This window comes from Chamaea fasciata, unplaced genomic scaffold (assembly GCF_029207755.1).
Source record: "Chamaea fasciata isolate MVZ Bird 193981 ecotype frontalis unplaced genomic scaffold, bChaFas1.0.hap1 SCAF_41, whole genome shotgun sequence".
Classification (NCBI taxonomy): Eukaryota; Metazoa; Chordata; class Aves; order Passeriformes; family Sylviidae; genus Chamaea; species Chamaea fasciata.
In genome coordinates this window covers 1,165,098-1,184,048 of record NW_027094126.1, presented here as the reverse complement: position 1 = coordinate 1,184,048, position 18,951 = coordinate 1,165,098, and the positions used below count along the sequence as shown (strand labels likewise).

General features: G+C 50.5%; 2 protein-coding genes across 3 annotated transcripts; both read right to left on the bottom strand.

Moving 5' to 3' along the window:
- Positions 1-313: 313 nt before the first annotated feature.
- On the bottom strand, positions 314-6,923 carry LOC136303717 (keratin, type II cytoskeletal 6A-like). Of its 2 annotated transcripts, XM_066207300.1 has the most exons (9): positions 6,272-6,876; positions 5,488-5,702; positions 3,801-3,861; positions 3,082-3,177; positions 2,667-2,831; positions 2,147-2,272; positions 1,736-1,956; positions 1,406-1,440; positions 314-1,258 (listed from the first exon to the last, which is right to left on the bottom strand). In XM_066207300.1, exons 1-9 carry the CDS (start codon positions 6,836-6,838, stop codon positions 909-911), a joined length of 1,836 nt encoding a protein of 611 aa, XP_066063397.1. In that variant the 5' UTR covers positions 6,839-6,876; the 3' UTR covers positions 314-908. The 2 variants fall into 2 exon arrangements, with proteins under 2 accessions (XP_066063397.1, XP_066063398.1); XM_066207301.1 differs by having other exon boundaries at positions 314-1,440; positions 6,272-6,923.
- A 6,033-nt stretch (positions 6,924-12,956) lies between these two features.
- LOC136303716 (keratin, type II cytoskeletal 5-like) lies at positions 12,957-18,474 on the bottom strand. Its single transcript, XM_066207299.1, has 9 exons — positions 17,611-18,474; positions 16,563-16,783; positions 15,662-15,722; positions 15,040-15,135; positions 14,769-14,933; positions 14,522-14,647; positions 13,996-14,216; positions 13,849-13,883; positions 12,957-13,441 (listed from the first exon to the last, which is right to left on the bottom strand). Exons 1-9 carry the CDS (start codon positions 18,472-18,474, stop codon positions 12,957-12,959), a joined length of 2,274 nt encoding a protein of 757 aa, XP_066063396.1.
- Positions 18,475-18,951: the final 477 nt, after the last annotated feature.

Below are 18,951 nucleotides of genomic sequence, written 5' to 3'. Positions count from 1 at the left end.
GCTTTTCCTGTGTGTCAGTTCTCCATCCATAGAATCATGGAATAGTTGGGGTTAAAGGGACCTTAAAGCCCATCCAGTTCCACCCACATGCCATGGGCAGGGGCACCTTCCATAGACCAGGTTGCTCATTCCACCCTCCTTTCCATTTGCCCCAACTTATCCTAGAGCTCAAGTCCTAAAACTGAGTTTTGTTTCCTCAAGGAGCCAATCCTGTCTCAGGAAATGCCCTCAGGGCGTCCCCAGTGCACCAGGGGCACGGCACAGATCAACACCCACAGCAGGAGGAGGAAAAAAAAGCCAAAACCCAGCAGAGTTTAAAAATGACAAATGCTCTTTTATTGCACCTTACAGTAGGTTAGGCATGGAAGTGAGGAGGCTGCAGCCACGAGGACGAGTAGTTAGAAATCTTATACACACAAAGCAAAAACCTTTCCCACAAGTGCCAGAGAAAAGTGAAGGGGCTTGAAGAAATCTTTAATTGCAGACAAAACCTTTGGAGGTTGTAACATGTTGGGCGGCCAGAGGCTTTTAGAGCTTCTTGGAGGTGTTCTCACTGCTGAGGCCCTGGGACTGTGGTTCCACAAGGCTGTGATTCACCCTTGGAATGGGATGGACGAAATGGTTGTCCCCGTTCCACACAGTGCTTCCATTTCCCTTTAAACACCTGACTTTGAGGAGAGACCAAGGGCCTGCTGACAGAGGGGTACCATGGGGTCCATGCCCAGCCAGTGACCTGTTACAACCTGTGCTTCAGCCAAAGGTGCTACAGATTCTCACGGAGGGGTCCTGGTCCCCCCCGCTGCCCCAGAGGTGAAGGACGGAGGAAGAAGAGGCTCTAGCGCAGCTATTTACACCATGATCCGCAGGGCAGGAGGCCGGAATTGCTGACGGTCAAGTGCTTGCCAGCCTTATCTGATGGTCTTTTTGCTGGTGGTGGTCTTGGAAACGATTCTGACACTGCCTCCCGTGCTGGAGCTGACGCCCCGGCTGCTCCCAGAGCTGAAGGAGCTGCCTCCGCCATAGCTGAGCCCCCCAGAGAAGCCTCCGCTGCCGCCGCCGAAGCCTCCGCTGCTGCCGAAGCCTCCGCTGCTGCCGAAGCCTCCGCTGCTGCCGAAGCCTCCACTGCCGCCGCCAAAGCCGCTGCTGGTCATGGTGTAGCTGCTGCCGCCGCCGCCGCCGCCGCCCATGCCGAGCCCCCCGCCCATGCCCAGGCAGCTCCCACCGCCGTAGCCCATCCCGCTGGAGCTGCTGACCACGGCTGGGAATGAAGCAGGAACACCCGTGTGAGGGGACAGCTGGACCCCCGAGGTGGGGAGACCTGCAGTGTCACCCCCTGGGTGAGGGGTGGGTGGGAAGGGGTGGAAGTGGGGAAGATACAAAGAGGTGGAAGAGGGGTGATACTCACAGACACTGACAGCTCCGACTCCTTCTCCAGCAAGCCTGTTGGGAAAGGGGAAAGTGAGCAGTAATGCCAAAACCTTGCCCATGGGACCATCTAATTAGGTCTGCATGGCCATCAGTAGGGTAGGGTGTGTCTGTGTTACAGCTGAAAGGTGACAGTGCTCATTTTTATCAGTATCAGCTGACAAGACCTGGAGAAACAAAACTTTGCCTACAAAGTTCCCAATTTCAACCATCCCTCTGTCTGCCCAGGCGCTCCAGCCCCTTGGGAGAAGCTGTTTGACTCCAAGGAGATGGTCCCTGGTCAGCACACAGCAGATTCACGTGTCCTCACCTGCTCTCCTCGCCCTCCAGCAGCTTCCTGTAGGTTGCGATCTCGATGTCCAGGGCCAGCTTGACGTTCATGAGCTCCTGGTATTCCCGGAGCTGCCGGGCCAGGTCAGCCTTGGCTTTCTGCAGGGCATCCTCCAGCTCAGTCAGCTTGGCCTTGGCATCCTTGAGGGCCATCTCCCCACGTTCCTCAGCCTCAGCAATGGCTGCTTGGAGGTTGGCACACTGGGAGTGGGGAGAACAGGCAGTTGTTTCATTTGGGCTCCCCAAACCACTCTCTCTGTTCTAGACACTGGCTGGTGGCTCCCAGGATGGCACTGAGGGCTCCTGATGGGAGCTGGTTCTTCCTCCTGTACCCGGCCACCATCACGTCCCACCCGCCTCCATCTGCTCTGCAGGACCACCCCCCTCCTACCTGTTTCTTCACGCTGTCAATCTCATTCCGCAGCCTCTGGACCATCCGGTTGATCTCTGAAATCTCAATCTTGGTGTTCCTCAGGTCATCCCCGTGTCTCCCAGCAGAGACCTGGAGCTCCTCGTACTGGTTCAGGGAAAGGAGGAGAGCACTGGTGAGCACTGGTGAGCACTGGGAGCTCAGGGAAGGGTGAGGGGACTTCAGGGAACAAAGTGCAGGTCTGGATGAGGGTTAAGGGGTGGGGGATAAGATTCATCTGAAATCTGTCCATGGAGTAACGGCACTTGCCCTCAGCTCTCAATATGTGCTGGGCAAGCAGTGCCTGATGGCACAGAGGACCTGGACGTTGTCACCCACAAGAACCTGGAAAGGGAAGTGTTTAAGGCCAGTTCTACTAGTGACTCTGCGAGCCCAAAGTCAAAACTTTTAAACACGTTATCCCTGTCTTCCCTCAGCTGATGGGAAATAATTTCTGGTCATTTCCGGCCACAGAAATCAGTCTGTCACCCCAGTTACCCACCTTGTTCTGGTACCAAGCCTCGGCCTCAGCCCGGCTCCGGTTGGCAATGTCTTCATACTGTGCCTTGACCTCGGCGATGATGCTGTTGAGGTCCAGGTTCCGGTTGTTGTCCATGGACAGGACCACGGAGGTGTCAGACACTTGCTGCTGCATCTGGGACAACTCCTGCAGAAGATGCACAAAATGAAGCTAATGGTCTGGTGTCCATGGTGGAAACCACAGAGATGAGGTGATTTGAGAGTCCTCCCCACCAAGCTGTTTTCTTGCATTTCCCCTGCTCCGTTTCCATTTTGTAACTTATTTCTGCATTATCATTTCCAAAATCCTGGGACCACCTTCTCCTCTGCTGCCACAGAGCCCTGTGTATGGGATCCACGGAGCAGGAGATGGGGGATGCTCTCCAGGAATCACTCACCGCCTCGTACAGAGCTCTCAGGAAGTTGATTTCCTCTGCCAGCGCATCGGCCTTGCCCTGGAGCTCAACCTTGTTCATGTAAGCACCATCCACATCCTAAAGAGAAGATACCAATGGCTTCTGATGAAACCAGAACCCAAAGGGGCTTCAGGACACCAATGGGACCGTGTCTACTTCCAGCTCTATTATTCACAGAATTGTGGAATCCTGGAAAGATTTGGGTTGGGAGGGACCTGAAAGCTCATCCAATTCCCACCTCTGCCGTGGGCAGAGACACCTTCCATAGACCATATTGCCTCGGACTCTTCCATGGATGGGGCAGCCACAGCTTCTTTGGGCAACCTGTGCCACTGCCAGCAGTTGCTTAGACTCATTTTTACATCCCTGTGATCAAGGTATTTTTTAACGTAATGTTGGACATTGACTGTGAGCCAGAACCAGATTCTTGGGCAGAAGGCAAAGCCCTGACTCACAAAGATGTGACCAGAGACTGAGACTGAGTTGAGCTGAGCCGCAAGAGACCAGAAAACAGGGCAGCTCTATCGGCACAGAGAAGGTTGTGCCCATTCCTGGCCTCAGGAGGACCCAGCCCAGGATGTGCTGATCTCACAGCTTGACCTAGCCATGAGGGTGCAGGACCCCAACTCCCACCAGCTTTGCTCAAACACTGCAAGGTAAGCTAATTCCATTTCCTGGCTCAGAATTCCCAACCCACTCACCTTCTTGAGGACCACAAACTCGTTCTCAGCACCCGTGCGCCGGTTGATCTCATCTTCATATCTGCCAGGATGAAAGAGTGAGGGGGTTTGGATGGAATGAAGAGGTGGGAGCACCCCACTCCCAAATCATCAGTTGTGGCTCTTGGATATATTCCCTACTCCCACAGGTTTATCCAGAGCAGACGCAGAGCAAATATTACTGTCTTTGAACTGTGGGACTCCATGATGTGAGTAGTCCCAGTTAAATTAATATATTTTAATCACTGCCCATAAAGTCAAGCTCATACATAAATGTGCAGATTCAGAGCCCGTTTTGGCAGGAAGCAGGAGCAGCCATTCCCAGTGACCTTCGCTCCAAGCAAAGTTATGCAAAAGACTTTCAACAAAGCTGCACTGCAATGCCTACAAATGTATAATAAAGCAATCATTTGATATTTGATATTATAATAATGCTGATGGCTCTGAAGAACCCACTGCAGCATTTAATTAAAACAAAAAGCTCCATGGTTGTGCAAGAGAGGATCATTACAGCTCTGACAGTGGTTCTGTGGAACTTTTTATGGCTCTGAGCAACATCCTCTCATCAGATAATCAGGGCAGGGCTTAAGCTAGAAAGTAGACAAAACATGCAGGCTCTTGAGACAAAGACCTGGCTTTTAAAGGCAGGTTCGTGCCAGTTTGCTCACCAATATTGGCAGAGTTTTCCCTGCAGCCACATATCTGAGTGGACAAGGGAAGAGCGGGAATTAACCAGTGGACTGCGAACAAACTTGAAATAAAATGTGTTCTATTTCCCAGGAGGAAGCTCTGAAATCCGGACTGTAGAATTCATCGTTTGGGGCCTCACCAATATTTCTAAAAGTCCAGAACACATTTCAAGACCTCAGTTGCACCCAAAACCACACCAGAAGCTCTGCCAGTCCCTCTTGTTGGATCTAGTGTCTTCTTCCCAGCCCCTCTCCCAAAAACCTGTCTCTTCCCATGCCTAACTACCTAATATTAGCATATTCCAGCCCTGCAGGGTAATTCTCAAATTTGCAGTCAACCAGGGCTGGTAGAAGAAGGGACAGATTGTTCTCAGCCAAATAAAAGTCAATGGTCTCACCTAAAAATCCCCCCCAAAATCCCCTCTAGGCAGTAGGTGCTGACTAGTGTATCCTGAGGATCATCCATCCCCCCTCCCTGGATCCCGTGTCTCAGCAGGGGGTTAATTCCCTCCCCAGGGAAATTTTTGGCAAAGGGCTGATCATCTTCCAGGTGATGGGAGCTGAGTGAGCTTGAGCACTCCCAGGCCACCTGGGTCCTCTAGAAAGGCTGGAATTTCCTTCACAGCCCATGGGAAATGGGGGATTTTGGAGCTGGAAGTTTACTGGCTACGTTTCGTTCTGGTTCTGCCTGTCTATTATTCTCACAATTTACTGATTTTTCTGTCTCCAGGTATACTATTTCAGGAGACTCCAGGGATCAGACCATGACCTCTGTTATGCTGAAGCAGTCCCCCAGGAATTCTGCACTAAACGCTGATCTTACTAGCGATAAATGTAAAATAACAAGGGGCAATTCTGGCAACATGTTCATGCTGGGAAGAGGAACCTGGACCAGATGCCGTATGTACACCAGCAGGAATGAACACCTGCCCAGGTTTTACTGGCTGGAATGATTTACGCTGCAGAACGTGATTCCTTACTTGTTCTTGAAGTCTTCCACCATGTCCTGCATGCTCCGGAGCTCGGAGTCCAGCCGGCCCCTCTCTCCCACCAGGCTGTCGAGCTGCCGCCGGAGGTTGTTGATGTAGGCTTCAAAAATGGGCTCCAGGGACTTCCTGGTAACAGTGTGACCCTGCTCTTGGAGAAGGGTCCACTTGGTCTCCAGCACCTTGTTCTGCTGCTCCAAAAAGCGCACCTGGGGAGGAACAAAACCAGGGATGTGTGTGAACAGCACACAAAAAAACCTCACAACTGCCAGGAAAAGGTGGCATCACCAACAGAAAAGGTCCAGAGACGTTGGGACAATCAGAGGGCAATTATTAGGAGTGTCCCAGTTTAGGGCATTGGTTTCTCAAAAGTATTAGAAGATTCTGGAGATGTTTATCAAGATTTTTTTCGGGAGTTTTAATCAGGCCAAACACCCATACTGGCAACTTCAATGTTTCTCCCCCCAGTAGATGTTCAGCACACCTCAGTGGTTTAAACTGGTTCTGTCTCATTGTAGAGAAGCAGATCCATCCACCCAGGGATGGTTTTTACAGGGAAGAGAGAGAATTACTTTGTCAATAATACAAAGGCACTGAAAAACTCATCCTTGCTAAGAGGAAACATAAAACAGTTCATAGTTTTCAGCCAAGCCCACGTTGTTTGTCGGCTGGGATCAGTTCAGGCAAGTCCCTAAATCCAAATGAAGTTTCTTCCTGAAGCTTTTTCCCAAGGCAACTGATAACATGCGTGGCTTGATGGTTCACACCAAACTCTCACCTTGTCGATGAAGGAGGCAAATTTGTTGTTGAGGGTCTTGATCTGCTCTCTCTCCTGTGTCCGCACCTTCTGGATTTCTGGATCGATATCCAGCTTGAGGGGTGCCAGGAGGCTCTGGTTGACAGTCACTTCGTGGATGCCACCAGGTGGGCAAACGGGGAACCCCGGGCCACCTCGGCCACCAAATCCAGGCCCTCCCAGCCCAAATCCACTTCCCAGCCCATAGCCACCACCACCTCCAGCTCCTCCTAAGCCAAAGCCAGCGCCTGCTCCACCACCATAGCCAAGACCGAAGCCGTATCCGCCCCCGGCTCCGCTCCGTAGACCTCCACCGACTGAGCTGTAGGAAATTCTTTTGCTTCCACCCAAGTTATAGAGACTTCTGCTGCCGAAGCCACCGCCAGCTCCAAATCCTCCTCCACCTCCAGCTCTTCCTCCTCCAACTCTGGAGACAGAGACAGAGCTAAAACTGCTTCTGGTCCCACTACCACCACCTACGATAGCAGAGCCTGAGCTAAAGCCCCTCATGCCCCCTCCAGTAGATGATCTGAAAGAGATCCGGCTCATGGCTGGTTCAGTTGGGAAGGCAAAGAGTAAGAGAGAGGAAAACAAAAAAAGGCTGCGCAGCAGAAAGAGAGCAGAGGGCAATGGAGACAGAAACCCCTGTAATGGGAGAGCTTGGGAGCCTCCTCTTTTATCTGCTTGGAAAACTTGGCACGGGAATTCAGAACTTGACGTGCCTTGCAGCAACTTGCCTTGTCAAACACACCTCGACTACGGTGAGGCGCTGAAAAATGCATTGTTTGCAGGCAGGAAAGTAACGGCGAGAGGGAGCTCCCCCCTCCACCAAAGCCGCCGCTCTGAGTCATAGAATTAGAATTGAATGGGACGAGGTCTGCGCTCAGGGGCAGGATGCAACATGATTCCCGAGACCCTGGGAGCCGCTTTCCCTCAGGCAAGCCAAGGACTCGTTCGCTTGAGCAAAGGAAAGATTTTGCAAGTTGCATTTTAAGGTTTAACGCATTGCATAGACAAGAAAAACAGGGACTTTTCCAAGGTTCCCATCTCTGTGACTGGCCATGCATGTCCTGCTGTTGGCTCGGGAGAGTTGGGTGTGATGGTGGTTTTAATGATCATTGCTGATTTTTTTTTACTGTGATTTTTTTTTTTTAATATTCAAGTTTGGGTTTTTTCCTGGATCTATGTGATCATGGGCTTGAAGAGATGAGCTGAGTGGAAGCTGTGTCATGGCAGTATTTTCTGGGATCTTACCAAAAATCATCTCCCCTCATTCCAGGGGAAACCGAGGAATTAGTTAACGTGACTTTGAAAGAGAGCAAGTAAATGCCTTTTCCAAAATCACATAAAAATAGCTTAAATAGTACTTTCCTTAATACAGATTTATAAAATACAATTTAAAAGCTGCTTGAAATGATTGTGGTTCTGTAGTATCTCCTTGTCAGGCTCGGGATTCAAAAGCTCCCTGTGAAGTGGTATTTTTATCACTTTTTCTGCCCCCCTGCCTCATATTTATCCAACAGTTTCCATGTCATTGCTGGCTCTCCAAGATGTTCTGTGGAGGGGAATTCACCTACTTTCCTTCCCACCCCCTCCTTCATTCCACTGAGATCACACAGTTGGAAAAACTTTCTGAAACAGCTTTTGCCTCTTGATGTTGCTCCTGGGTGAACCCTTGCGCAGGAGTTTCAACCCCCACAATAAGTCTGGGTTGTGTAAAGGCTTGAGGGCTGGGGATCCTTCTCTTGTGTCTATGAAGAGCTGGACATGAGATACAGGAGAAGAAATCCCCTCATTCCCTCTCAAAATACCTCCCCAAATACTTTTGTGAGCTGGATTCTGCCTGCTGGCCAAGGTTGCCCACCTTGGTCAGGTGAAGTAATAGTGAAAGACAGAGAGATGAGACCCTGAGCAGCTAAACCAAAAACATTCCCAAATTCATCTACGTGAGCAAAAAGTGCAGGAGCTCAATCCAAAAGGAGGAGCTTTAGGGGATCGGCTATGTCTTAGAGCTTGTTTTTGTTGATGTGTTTCCAACCTCTGCTTTTTTTTCTGTCTGAGGACTTGAAAGAACCTGAGCAGGAGGGGTTTGGTTGGGTTTGGTTTGGTTGGGTTTTGTCTCCTTGCAATCAGAAAACAGCAGCGCTCCCAACTCCCATGTCCTTCAAGCGCTCCTGATTCCAATAGTGAGTCACCGCGGGCGCCATCGGAGCTGATCCCTGCAGGAGCTGATCCAAGATCCCTCCCTTGGACGGGGAGGGAGCTGGGCTGTAGCAAGGGGGTGCTCTCACCCCGGGAGTAGAGATGTGGGAATCTCCTGTGCGCTGGAAATGCAGTGTTTTGCTGGGAAATCTTCACCCCTCGCTCCACCCAAACCCAGCGACCCCCGATTTCACAGCAGCAGGAACCTCAGCCATGAGACCCCTGGGCACTGAAAATAAACACAGTGGCACTGAAAATAAATAAACTCTGTTCCAAGCATGGCAGATCCATAGAGGTTTGCTTTCCTATGCCTGCCCATGAGAACTGGCACAACTGTGCCAGGAGCCTGTGGATGGGGGCCAGGCAGGGAACTTGCCTTTGACTCCCAAATCACTTATGCAAAGTCACACCTGGGAAAAGGAGCACAGGTTTTAATTAAAGCAGAGGGAAAGGATTCATGTGGAAGGGAGTCATTACTTCCCCAGCTCTTCTAGGAAAGCCTGTTACTGCAGACAATGGCAATTAAGTGGAATATTACAAAGGATATGGAAGAGCAAAGCAAATGATGGTTTAGGCACCAAAACAAGGAAAATTCTTACAGAATCTCTCAGTCCCTCACACTTTCCTTTCTCGGTTTGTGTTGCTCACATGCAGTGTCCCACTGAGGATGCTTAGGACTGCAGGGGGCTGTGCTGGCCCCTCAGGTGGGACAGTTCCCTGAGGAGTGACAGAACATGCCATGGGGGGTTGTCTGGGGGGTGAGGGCACTGCAGAGAAAGGGGAGGAGGAATGAGGCTCCTGTCGGCAGGAGCTCAGCCGCCTCTGAGCTCTGATTTGCTCTTTTTTTCAGAAGGGACTTGAAAAAAGATGTCAAAAACTCTCCAGGTTGGTTAAGGTTGGGTTGTCACGAGCTGAGTTAAATCCTCACTCCTGACCTCTGCAATTCGGTGAGGTCAGAAATTGAGGTGACTCAGAGTTTATTTTTAACCTTCACTGTTTTTTTGGCTTGTCTACAACATCCTCTGAACACAGGGGCTGAGGAGTCTTGGTGGATGACAGGTTGACCATGAGCCAGAAGTGCATCCCTGCAGCCAGAAGGAATGGAATTCTCGATGGAATCCTGGGGTGCCTCAGGAAGAGCATGGCCAGCAGGTCAGGGAGGGGATCCTGCCCCTCTACTTGGCCCTGGTGGGGCCACGTCTGCAGTGTTGTGTTCTACTGTGAACTCTACAGTTCCAGAATGACAAGGAGCTCCTGGAGATGTCCAGTGTAAGTCAAAGAGGTGATGAGAGGTCTGGAGCATCTCTCTGATGAGGAGAAATTGCAGGAGTTGGGCATGGTCAGTCTGCAGAAGAGGGAACTGAGAGGGGATCCCAACAACCATAGGGATATCTAAATATCCATAAAAATATCTCATCTGAGAGGGTCTCTCATCAATCCATGTGAACATCTCCAAGGGGTGGCAAGAGGATGGTGTCAGACTGTTCAGTGGTTCCCAGCAACAGGACAAGGATCCCAGAATCCCTGAGGTGGGAAAAGCCTTCTAGGATCATCAAATCCAGTGCGTGATCCCCAACTTGTCACCAGGCCAGGACACTGAGTGCCACATCCAGTCATTCCCTGGACAACTCTAGGGATGGTGATTCCACCACCTCCATGGGCAGGGAGAAGTCATGGCCATAAACTAGAGCACAAGAAATTCCACCCCAACATGAGGAAGAACTTCTTTCCATGGAGGTGGCAGAGTCCTGGAAGAGCTGCCCTAGGAGGGCATGGATTGTCCCTCCCTGGAGACATTCCAAGCCCACCTGGATGCCCACCAGTGTCACCTGCTCCAGGTGTCTGTGCCTTGGCAGGGGGTTGGACTATATGAGCTCCAAAGAGCCTGTCCAACCCCAACTACCCTGGGATTCTGGGATTCTGAGTCCAGTTCTGTCCCTGGATTTGGTCTTTCACTGAGGCTCCTTTGTTTTCCTGGGCAAGGGGGATGAGATGTTGCTGTGTTTTGGTGCACCTGGGTTTCAGTGAGGTTTTGCTGAAGCATCTCCTTTGAACTTGCCAGGACACGCTGGCATGTGTGTTCCTGCTCCCTCCCATGTTCCTGCTCCTTCCCAGGTTCTGCCCGGAGTTATGCCGGGCCAGGATGTTGCAAGGTCAGGGCAGAGCAAAGCATCTGAGCCTTTGAAATTCAATATGGGCTTTGCAATAACATTTGACTGAAGGTTTTTTCTCCACTTTTTCTTGGTTTTATTCTTCTTTTGCAATGACTGACTGAAAAACCTGCATCAGTGCTGTTGTTGTGCTCCAGCACCCATCCCCAACCCAGATCTTCCAGATAAAGCCTCCCCAAGAGCCCTACAGACACTTGAGTTTGCTCTGGCTTTTTAAGAAAGCAAACATTAAATCCTGAGGTTTTGCCTGGCTGCCCCAAGCCCTCCCTTCCACAGAAGAAAAGCTTTTGGATTAACCCCAATAAGTTAAGAAATGAATGGTGATTAATTATTGTGACAGCTGCAGCTGATCTGAAGGTGCACAGATAAATTTGGCCATAACTGAACTGAACTTGACTAACTTACCTTGTTAAAGAATAAAAAGTAAACAAGTCCCTGGGTGAGGCAAGGATAGGTTGGATTGGAATGCAAACAGGGGACCCCAGCCAATCCCATTGGTGTGTCCATCTCCAAAACTGTGACCAAATGTAACAAATTATCTTGTCACTTCTGGATAAACCTCCACCCTCCTTCTCTTCCTCCTCTTCCTTCTCCAGTTTTCTCCAATTCTTCAATTTATTTTGGGATGACTGATTTCGAGATTTTCATTTTAATTCAATCAGAATTTCAAAGCTTTTCCCTAGAAGTAAAACAAATACGCTTCCAGCTTGTTCTGACGAAGGTTGAGAATATTTTGTGTTGCTGGTTCTGGTTCAGAATAAAATGATAAATAAAAAGAACAGATAAGTTACAATCTGGTTTTATTGGATATGTTCCAAACAGAGAGAGGAAGGGAAACATGGAGTCGCATCACTTTTACGGAAGTATAAAAAGCTGCAATTTTCTTTTTTAATGGTGCTTTCCAAAAATAAAAAGACACAGTGGAAGGCTAGAGGGGTAAATTCCACCAGAAAAGGGGAAAATAGATTTGGAACGCTGGAGTTCCTTTGGGATCCTGCTCTCGACTGCCTCGTTTCCCACACACTGGGCTGGAACCTGCTGCACTTCCCAGTTCCCCAAGGTCTTTCTTTTGGCACAGGAACCCACACAGAGAGGAAATGCTGGAATTCCTCCAGGAGCTGTGGACACAGCCCCTCAGGCAGCTTTTCCAGCATGATTTTCAGTCTCAGACTTTCCCCACCTGCTGCGACAAAGACCGTGGGGAGAGACAGCAAGACTTGGACTGCTGGAGGATTTGGGAATTTCTGAAGACATTCCAGGAAAACCTTGCATGGGACAGGACAGAAACCCCACTTGATGGCAAGCACTGGTCTTGCTTTTGAAAGACTCCTTGTGTCAGACATTATTTAGAATTTAAAAATCTTATAATTTAGAAAACAAGTCCTTTTTCATAGGTTTAGGATCAATCACTGATTGATCATTGGATCAATCAGAATCCTCTGACAAAAACCACTCCTGAGGTTATGTGTAAGGGTCACTGTGGGCAAACTCATTTAAGAAGAGGAAAGACAGGAATGGGAGAGTGATTTGGGAAAAGCTTTTTGAAAAGCTCGTGGCACACTGAATTCTCATCTGTGGGTGGAGGGATCTCAGGTTGCTGCTCCGAACCCCTGCTCAGGCTCAAGTGCCTGAGCTGACTCAGCAGCAAAACTTGGCAATATCTGGAAGAATCATATCTTTCAAAACTTGGCTGTGAATGAAGGAAAGGGGAATTTTCCATCTGACCGGAGCGACTCAGAATGAAGGATATTTTAAGAGGGACAATACAAGCCACTGCCTGGGATTTTTGAGTAGTCTCCAGGGGTATTTCTAGACAGCAGAAAAATAACCCAGATCTCTGATGCAGATGAGCTTCTTTTGTGAAGGAGCAGGTTGGGCTCTTTCCAGCAGTGAAGGCAAAGCAGGGTGAGCTAAAGACACATTCCCAGCCCATCCCTGGGCTTCTGGGGGCCAGAACTGAGCTAAAACTTTCCCTGCTATTTGCTCTGTTCTAGCTGATGGCTGTGGGTGGCCACAATCACAAACTGCTTGGCCTTATTAAAAATGAACAAACTGAAAACCAAACCAATTCCCCATTCAGAACAATCACTTAGGCCCATGTTTTCCTTTAACTCCTGTTCCAGGGACTTGGAGAGCTCTGGTTTCTGTGTGTTCCACTCCTTTTCTTGACCTGAGATCCAAATGTGTGAGAACTACAGAGCAGGAGCAGGGCAGGGGCAGCTGGAGGGGTGAAGGTGGGGGGAGAATGGTGGGCAGGAGCAACAGAGGAACCACGGTAGGGTCTGGGCTTGGCTTCACTCAGACTCTGTGGCATTCTTCAGGCTTTGGCTTTTTATGCTCTTTTTGCTGGAGGAGGTTTTGGAGACGATTTTCACACCTGGGTTGGTGCCTTTTGCACTTCCAGAGCTGAAATTCCCTCCGCTGGTGCTCAGGGCACTGCTGCCACCACCAGCATGGCTGTAGCTGCCAGCAGTGCCCAGACCACTCCCTCCTCCAAATCCACCCCCAAGACCACCTCCAGCCCCGAGTCCAAGTCCTCCTCCGCTTCCAAAGCTGTAGCCTCCTCCTCCTCCGCTGCCAACTCCAAGACCGAAACTGCTGCCGCCGCCTCCTCCAAGGCCAAAACCACTTCCAACACCTCCTCCAAGACCAAAGCTGCTTCCACCTCCTCCTCCAAGGCCAAAACCACTTCCGCCACCTCCTCCACTCAGGCTCAGTGCACCAAATCCTCCTCCTAGGCCAGCTCCACCACCAATGCCGGAGCCGGAGCTGATGACTGCTGCAAGGAAAAGCAACCAGAGGGTTGGAGATCCACTTCACAGTCATGGAATTATGGGATGGGCTGGGCTGGAAGGGGCCATAATAGTCATCCCATCCCTGTCCCTGCTGTGGGCAGGGACTCCTTTCACCATCCCAGGTTGCTCTAAACCCCATCCAACCTGGCCTTGGACACTTCCAGGGATGGGGCAGCCACAGCTGGCTAGGGAGTCACCCAGTTCCAGAAAGTACCATCATCAGGACCTTGACCCATAGGACATGAACCCAACTTCCACCCCCTGTGCAAGCCCCTAATGACAGTGGACGGCTCCAAAAGTCTTATGTGGGGCAAAACTTCCCTTTTCCCAAGGTTTCTCCCAGGCCTTGCTCCCAAAGCCAGACTTTGGGATCCAGAACTGTGATACTTACAGTAGCTGATGGGGTTCAGTCCCTCCCCACTGAGCCTGTTGGGGGATTAGAGGAGATTAGAGCAAAATTGTGGAGACAGGCAGAGGAACCAACCTCTGACGGGAAAAGTTATAGTCACTATTATCCCCACAAGGATTTTGCTCCCACCTGCTCTCCTCTCCCTCCAGCAGCTTCCTGTAGGTCGCAATCTCAATGTCCAGGGCCAGTTTGACGTTCATGAGCTCCTGGTATTCCCGGAGCTGCCGGGCCATGTCAGCCTTGGCTTTCTGGAGGGCGTCTTCCAGGTCAATCATCTTTGCCTTGGCGTCCTTGAGGGCCAGCTCCCCACGCTCCTCAGAGTCACCGATGGCCGTCTGCAGGGTGGCACACTGCAAGGGATGAGGGGGCTTGGAAAGCTGCTCTTCCCTTTTGGTGAGAGTCACCCAAGGAAGAAACCGGGATGTTCTGGCTGGCATGTTCATGGAAAATGTTCCAACTGAGCTAACATGGCTGGAGTTGAAATGCCAGGCTCGCAAGGATGACTTAAATAGTTACATTTTACAGTGTGAAGCCATTTCCAGGAGGGAATTCAACACCTTCAATGAGGCTGGAAAAGCCCCCAGTCAGCAAAGCTGAGCTGTGGTGTTGAGGGACAACAGAATGGGGCTCTGTTGGCTCCTTTTGCCATTCCTACCTGGTTCCTCGTGTTCTCTATCTCAGAGCGGATCCTCTGGATGAGCCGGTTGAGCTCTGAGATTTCACCCTTCGTGTTGCGCAGGTCATCGCCGTGTTTCCCAGCTGTGGCCTGCAGCTCCTCAAACTGAGGTAAGAAGGAAGATGTAACTGAACCGTCTGAGGTGTCTGGCTGGACAAGGCATGGCTCAAACAGCCCCTCCTAGGGGACAGCAGGGATTTCTTGTGGCAATGATGGGTCAGCTCACCTTGGTTTGGTACCAAGCCTCGGCCTCGGCGCGGCTCCGGTTGGCGATGTCCTCGTACTGGGCCTTGACCTCGGCAATGATGCTGCTCAGGTCCAGGTCTCGGTTGTTGTCCATGGACAGGATGACGGCAGTGTCAGACACTTGGGCGCTGAGCTGAGCCAGCTCCTGTGGGAAGCACACGGGAGCTGCACTTACCTCCCCCAACCCTCAGAGTGGTGGCAGTCCCCAGCCAAGGACAATGGCAGGACAGGAGTTGGGCATTTGTCTGTACCGCCTCGTAGAGGGCTCGAAGGAAGTTGAGTTCATCGCTCAGGGCATCCACCTTGGCTTCCAGCTCCACCTTGTTCATGTAAGCAGCATCCACGTCCTGGAAAAGAGCAGCTGTGGGGACACCTGTGGCACCTGGATCCACTTCTCAGCCAGGAAGAAGTTCCTTGGCACAGCCAAGAAATGGCCAGTCCTGGAGACGAGTCTGCCCCTTTCCCTGCTGCCTGCTAGAGAAGCTGTGCTTGGCACATCCCACTGGAAGAGCACCAAAAGGGCATCTCTTGTCTCGGAAAAGTGCTGTGTGCAATTTGGAAGAGGATAAGGAGGGAGGTCCTGGCTCTTTGGCCTTGGTACCTGGGATTCCCAGCACGACTGATCCCCTTTGTCTCTACATGGTCTGCTTTGCACCTGTGTGTGTGTTGTGGGACAGGAGCAGGAGGAGATTTTGCTTCCCTCCTACAAGACACTCCATTCCTTTCCTGCAATACCAGTATCAAATGGTGATTTAAAACCCTTCTAAAGGATGAGGATGCAGCTCCACGAGATCTCCCATCCCTCAGGATATTCCCAGTCTGTGAAATGGTTTGGGTTGGCTCAGCATCTGCAGCACCTCCTGTCTCACCCACCTTTTTGAGGACCACAAATTCGTTCTCGGCTGCCGTGCGCCGGTTGATTTCCTCTTCGTATCTGCAGGGATGAAGGGAAAGAGATGCTGGATCAGACCTTGGGAAGCAGAACAGGTGTCCAGGTAGGACTGCAAAGTGGTCTGGACTGGGAATGGCATCTCCAAATCAGCCTCCTGGGAACTGTCCAGCTCAAATGTGTGAGATTCCCATTTCCCAAAAGGCAGAAAGGACATTTTTGACTTAATGCAGACAGAACAAAGAAGGTAAAGCTGGTTTAGAGGATTTTCCTTTGCAAGAGCCATTGCAAGGTGCTGTGTCTTGGTTGAGTTTCCATTTTCTGATGGGAAAAATGTCGATGGACCCTTTTTGGTGTTGTTGAGGAAAATGGGTCCTGCAGGGAGAGATACCTCTGAGCAGGAGGTATTGGAGGTGGTTAGTGATGTTCTATGTTACAGAATGGAGCATAAACTGGAGACACTTTTTTCCTTTTCCTGGAAAAATTTCCATTAATAAGTCTGGCTGGATGTTTGACTTTCAGAAATTGAAATTTTTGAGATGAATCATAGAATCGCAGAACTATAGAATCGCAGAACTATAGGATCACAGAACCATAGAATTATAGAATCACAGAATCCTAGAATTACAGAATTATAGAATAACAAATTCAGCTGAGTTGGAAGGGACCCGTGGGGATCATTGAATCCAACTCCTGGCCCTGCACAGGACACCCCACCAATCTCACCCTGTGTCTGAGAGCACTGTCCAAACACTCCTGGAGCTCTGGCAGCCTTGGGACCGTGACCATTCCTGGGGAGCCTGTTCAGTGCCCAGCCACCCTCTGGGTGAAAACTCCTGCTGCTCAATGTTCAGCTGAACAATTTACACCCCATTTCACACTCACTTGTTCTTGAAGTCCTCCACGAGGTCCTGCATGTTCCTCAGCTCCCCATCCATGCGGCCCCGCTCGTTGAGCAGGTTGGCCAGCTGCCGCCGCAGGTTGTTGATGTAGGCCTCGAACAGTGGGTCCAGGTTGCTCTTTCCAGAGTTGTTTTTTTGGCCCTGCTCCTGCAGAAGGGTCCACTTGGTCTCCAGCACCTTGTTCTGCTGCTCCAGGAAGCGAACCTGAGCATTGGGAAGCAGAAGAGGCTTAGGCAGAAGATACCTGTGAGCTGACAGCTAATATTCAGTAACTGGGAGTGATACATGGCAGGAGCCAAGGGATTCCTGAACTAACAGTTTCCAAATTGGGAATATCCTCTGGATTATCCAGGGCTGTGTTAGCCCAAACTGTAGCTGAGAAAATCCACCCTCAGTGGACAGTTCTCTTCCGAGGCAATTTAATTTAGGAAGCCAACAAGCGATGGTAAGAAAACTTGGGTTCAGCTCTTTCTTGACCAGACAGTGAAGTTCTTCTTTCACACCCTCTGGGGTTTCTTTCTTTGTAAGATATATATCTTTCTTCGTTAAAGCCAAGGTCTGAATACTAACGCTAAAAGGCTTAATTGCCTTTCCTCTTGCTCATACATACAAGATATTTATCCAATTAAAAGCCAAGGAAGGGCTTGAGTGGTTGAGTCGATTGAGTCAATACAAAAAGGATTTTATCTTGCAGACAATAAACAACAAAAACCAAGACATCTGGTGTGATTGCCCAGAGGGAGAGTTGGGTTGACCCACTAGAGCTGGACCCAAAACTGACTTAGTCCATTTCAACAAATCGGTGTTTTTCCTCAGGCACAAAACTTGGATCTAATCCCATTACTACAATTTTCTTGTTTCGTTTTCTCCCCTGTAAATGTTCACAAGGATATTATCGTTCGAGGGAGTTAATGAAGACATGCAGGGAGGAAATGAGTGAACGACTGGAGATCTCTGAAGTCATGTTTTTGTACTGACTAGATCCTCACTCCCCCTCTACCACAGATCTGCAGCACCCAAAGAAGTCTCACCTTGTCAATGAAAGAAGCAAATTTGTTGTTGAGGGTCTTGATTTGCTCCTTCTCATCTTTCCGCACCTGTTGGATGTTTGGATCTATCTCCAGGTTCAGTGGTGCCAAAAGACTCTGGTTCACAGTCACTTCTTGGATTGTACCCACTCCAGACGGGCCACCAGAAAATCCTGCTGGGTTCCTGCCACCACCCAGCCCTGGAGGGAATCCTCCCAGCCCCCCCAGTACACCAAAGCCAAACCCTCCACCACTTCCATGCCCACCACTATAACCAAGCCCACCAGCACCTCCACCAAAGCCAAATCCACCACCTCCACCACCAAGCCCCAGCCCAAGGCCACCACCAGCTCCACCACCACCAAATCCGCCTCCACCACCACCAAGCCCCAGCCCAAGCCCACCACCAGCTCCACCACTGCCAAGCCCAAAGCCACCCGCTCCACCACCACCTCCCAGGCCAAGGCCACTTGCAGCTCCACCTCCAAAAGCAGCTCGGAAGCTGCTTCCAACCCCGATGGAAATCCTCTTGCTACCACCAAGGTTGTAGAGGCTCCTGCTGCCAAAAGCTCCACCACCGCCAGAACTGCCGCCACCACCTCCTCCAATGAGCCTCCCAAAGCCACCTCCTCCTCCTCCTCCTGATCGTGCCACAGACACAGAGCTAAAGCCAGCCCTGTTGCTGCTTGGAATTATGGCCGAGGCTGCACTGTAGGATCGGCCTCCACCCCCTGCCCTCATGCTGAGCGTCCGGTTCATCGTGGCAGCAGAGAAGGTCCCTGCCCAGCCAGAGAGACTCTGCAGCTCTCTGAGGAAAGGGAATGCGGGGGCCCCTTTTATCCCCCAGGGATCTGGGCTTGGTTGCATGGAAGTCCAGTGATCAATTTAGTGCCTTCATGGTTTTGACGTGCCAGGAGGCAGCTGTCTCCCTGAGACTTGTTAAACCCTGACTGCACCCAAACACACCTCCTGGGGCTGGATCCGCTCAGCTGGAAGAGTTATCTAACGCCCAGATTTCTGGCAGGGAGAGCTCAGTCTGATGCAAAACCTCTGTCTCCTCACAGAGAAGGGTTATTTTATTTTGTATTATTTTGCCCAACCCTTGAAGTGTCCAAGGCCAGGTTGGGAGGGACCTGGAGCAGCCTGAGTTAATGCAAGGTGTCTGCCCATGGGACATGGGGAATGAGATGGCCTTTGAGATTCCTTCCTACCCAAATCATTCTGGGATTCCATGATTCTATAACTTCCTCACTGTGACAGAAAATAATTTTTAAATGTTATAAAGCCAGAAATAATGTCTTGGATTCTCAAATCTACTTAAAAGATGCAACACAGAGATCAGTG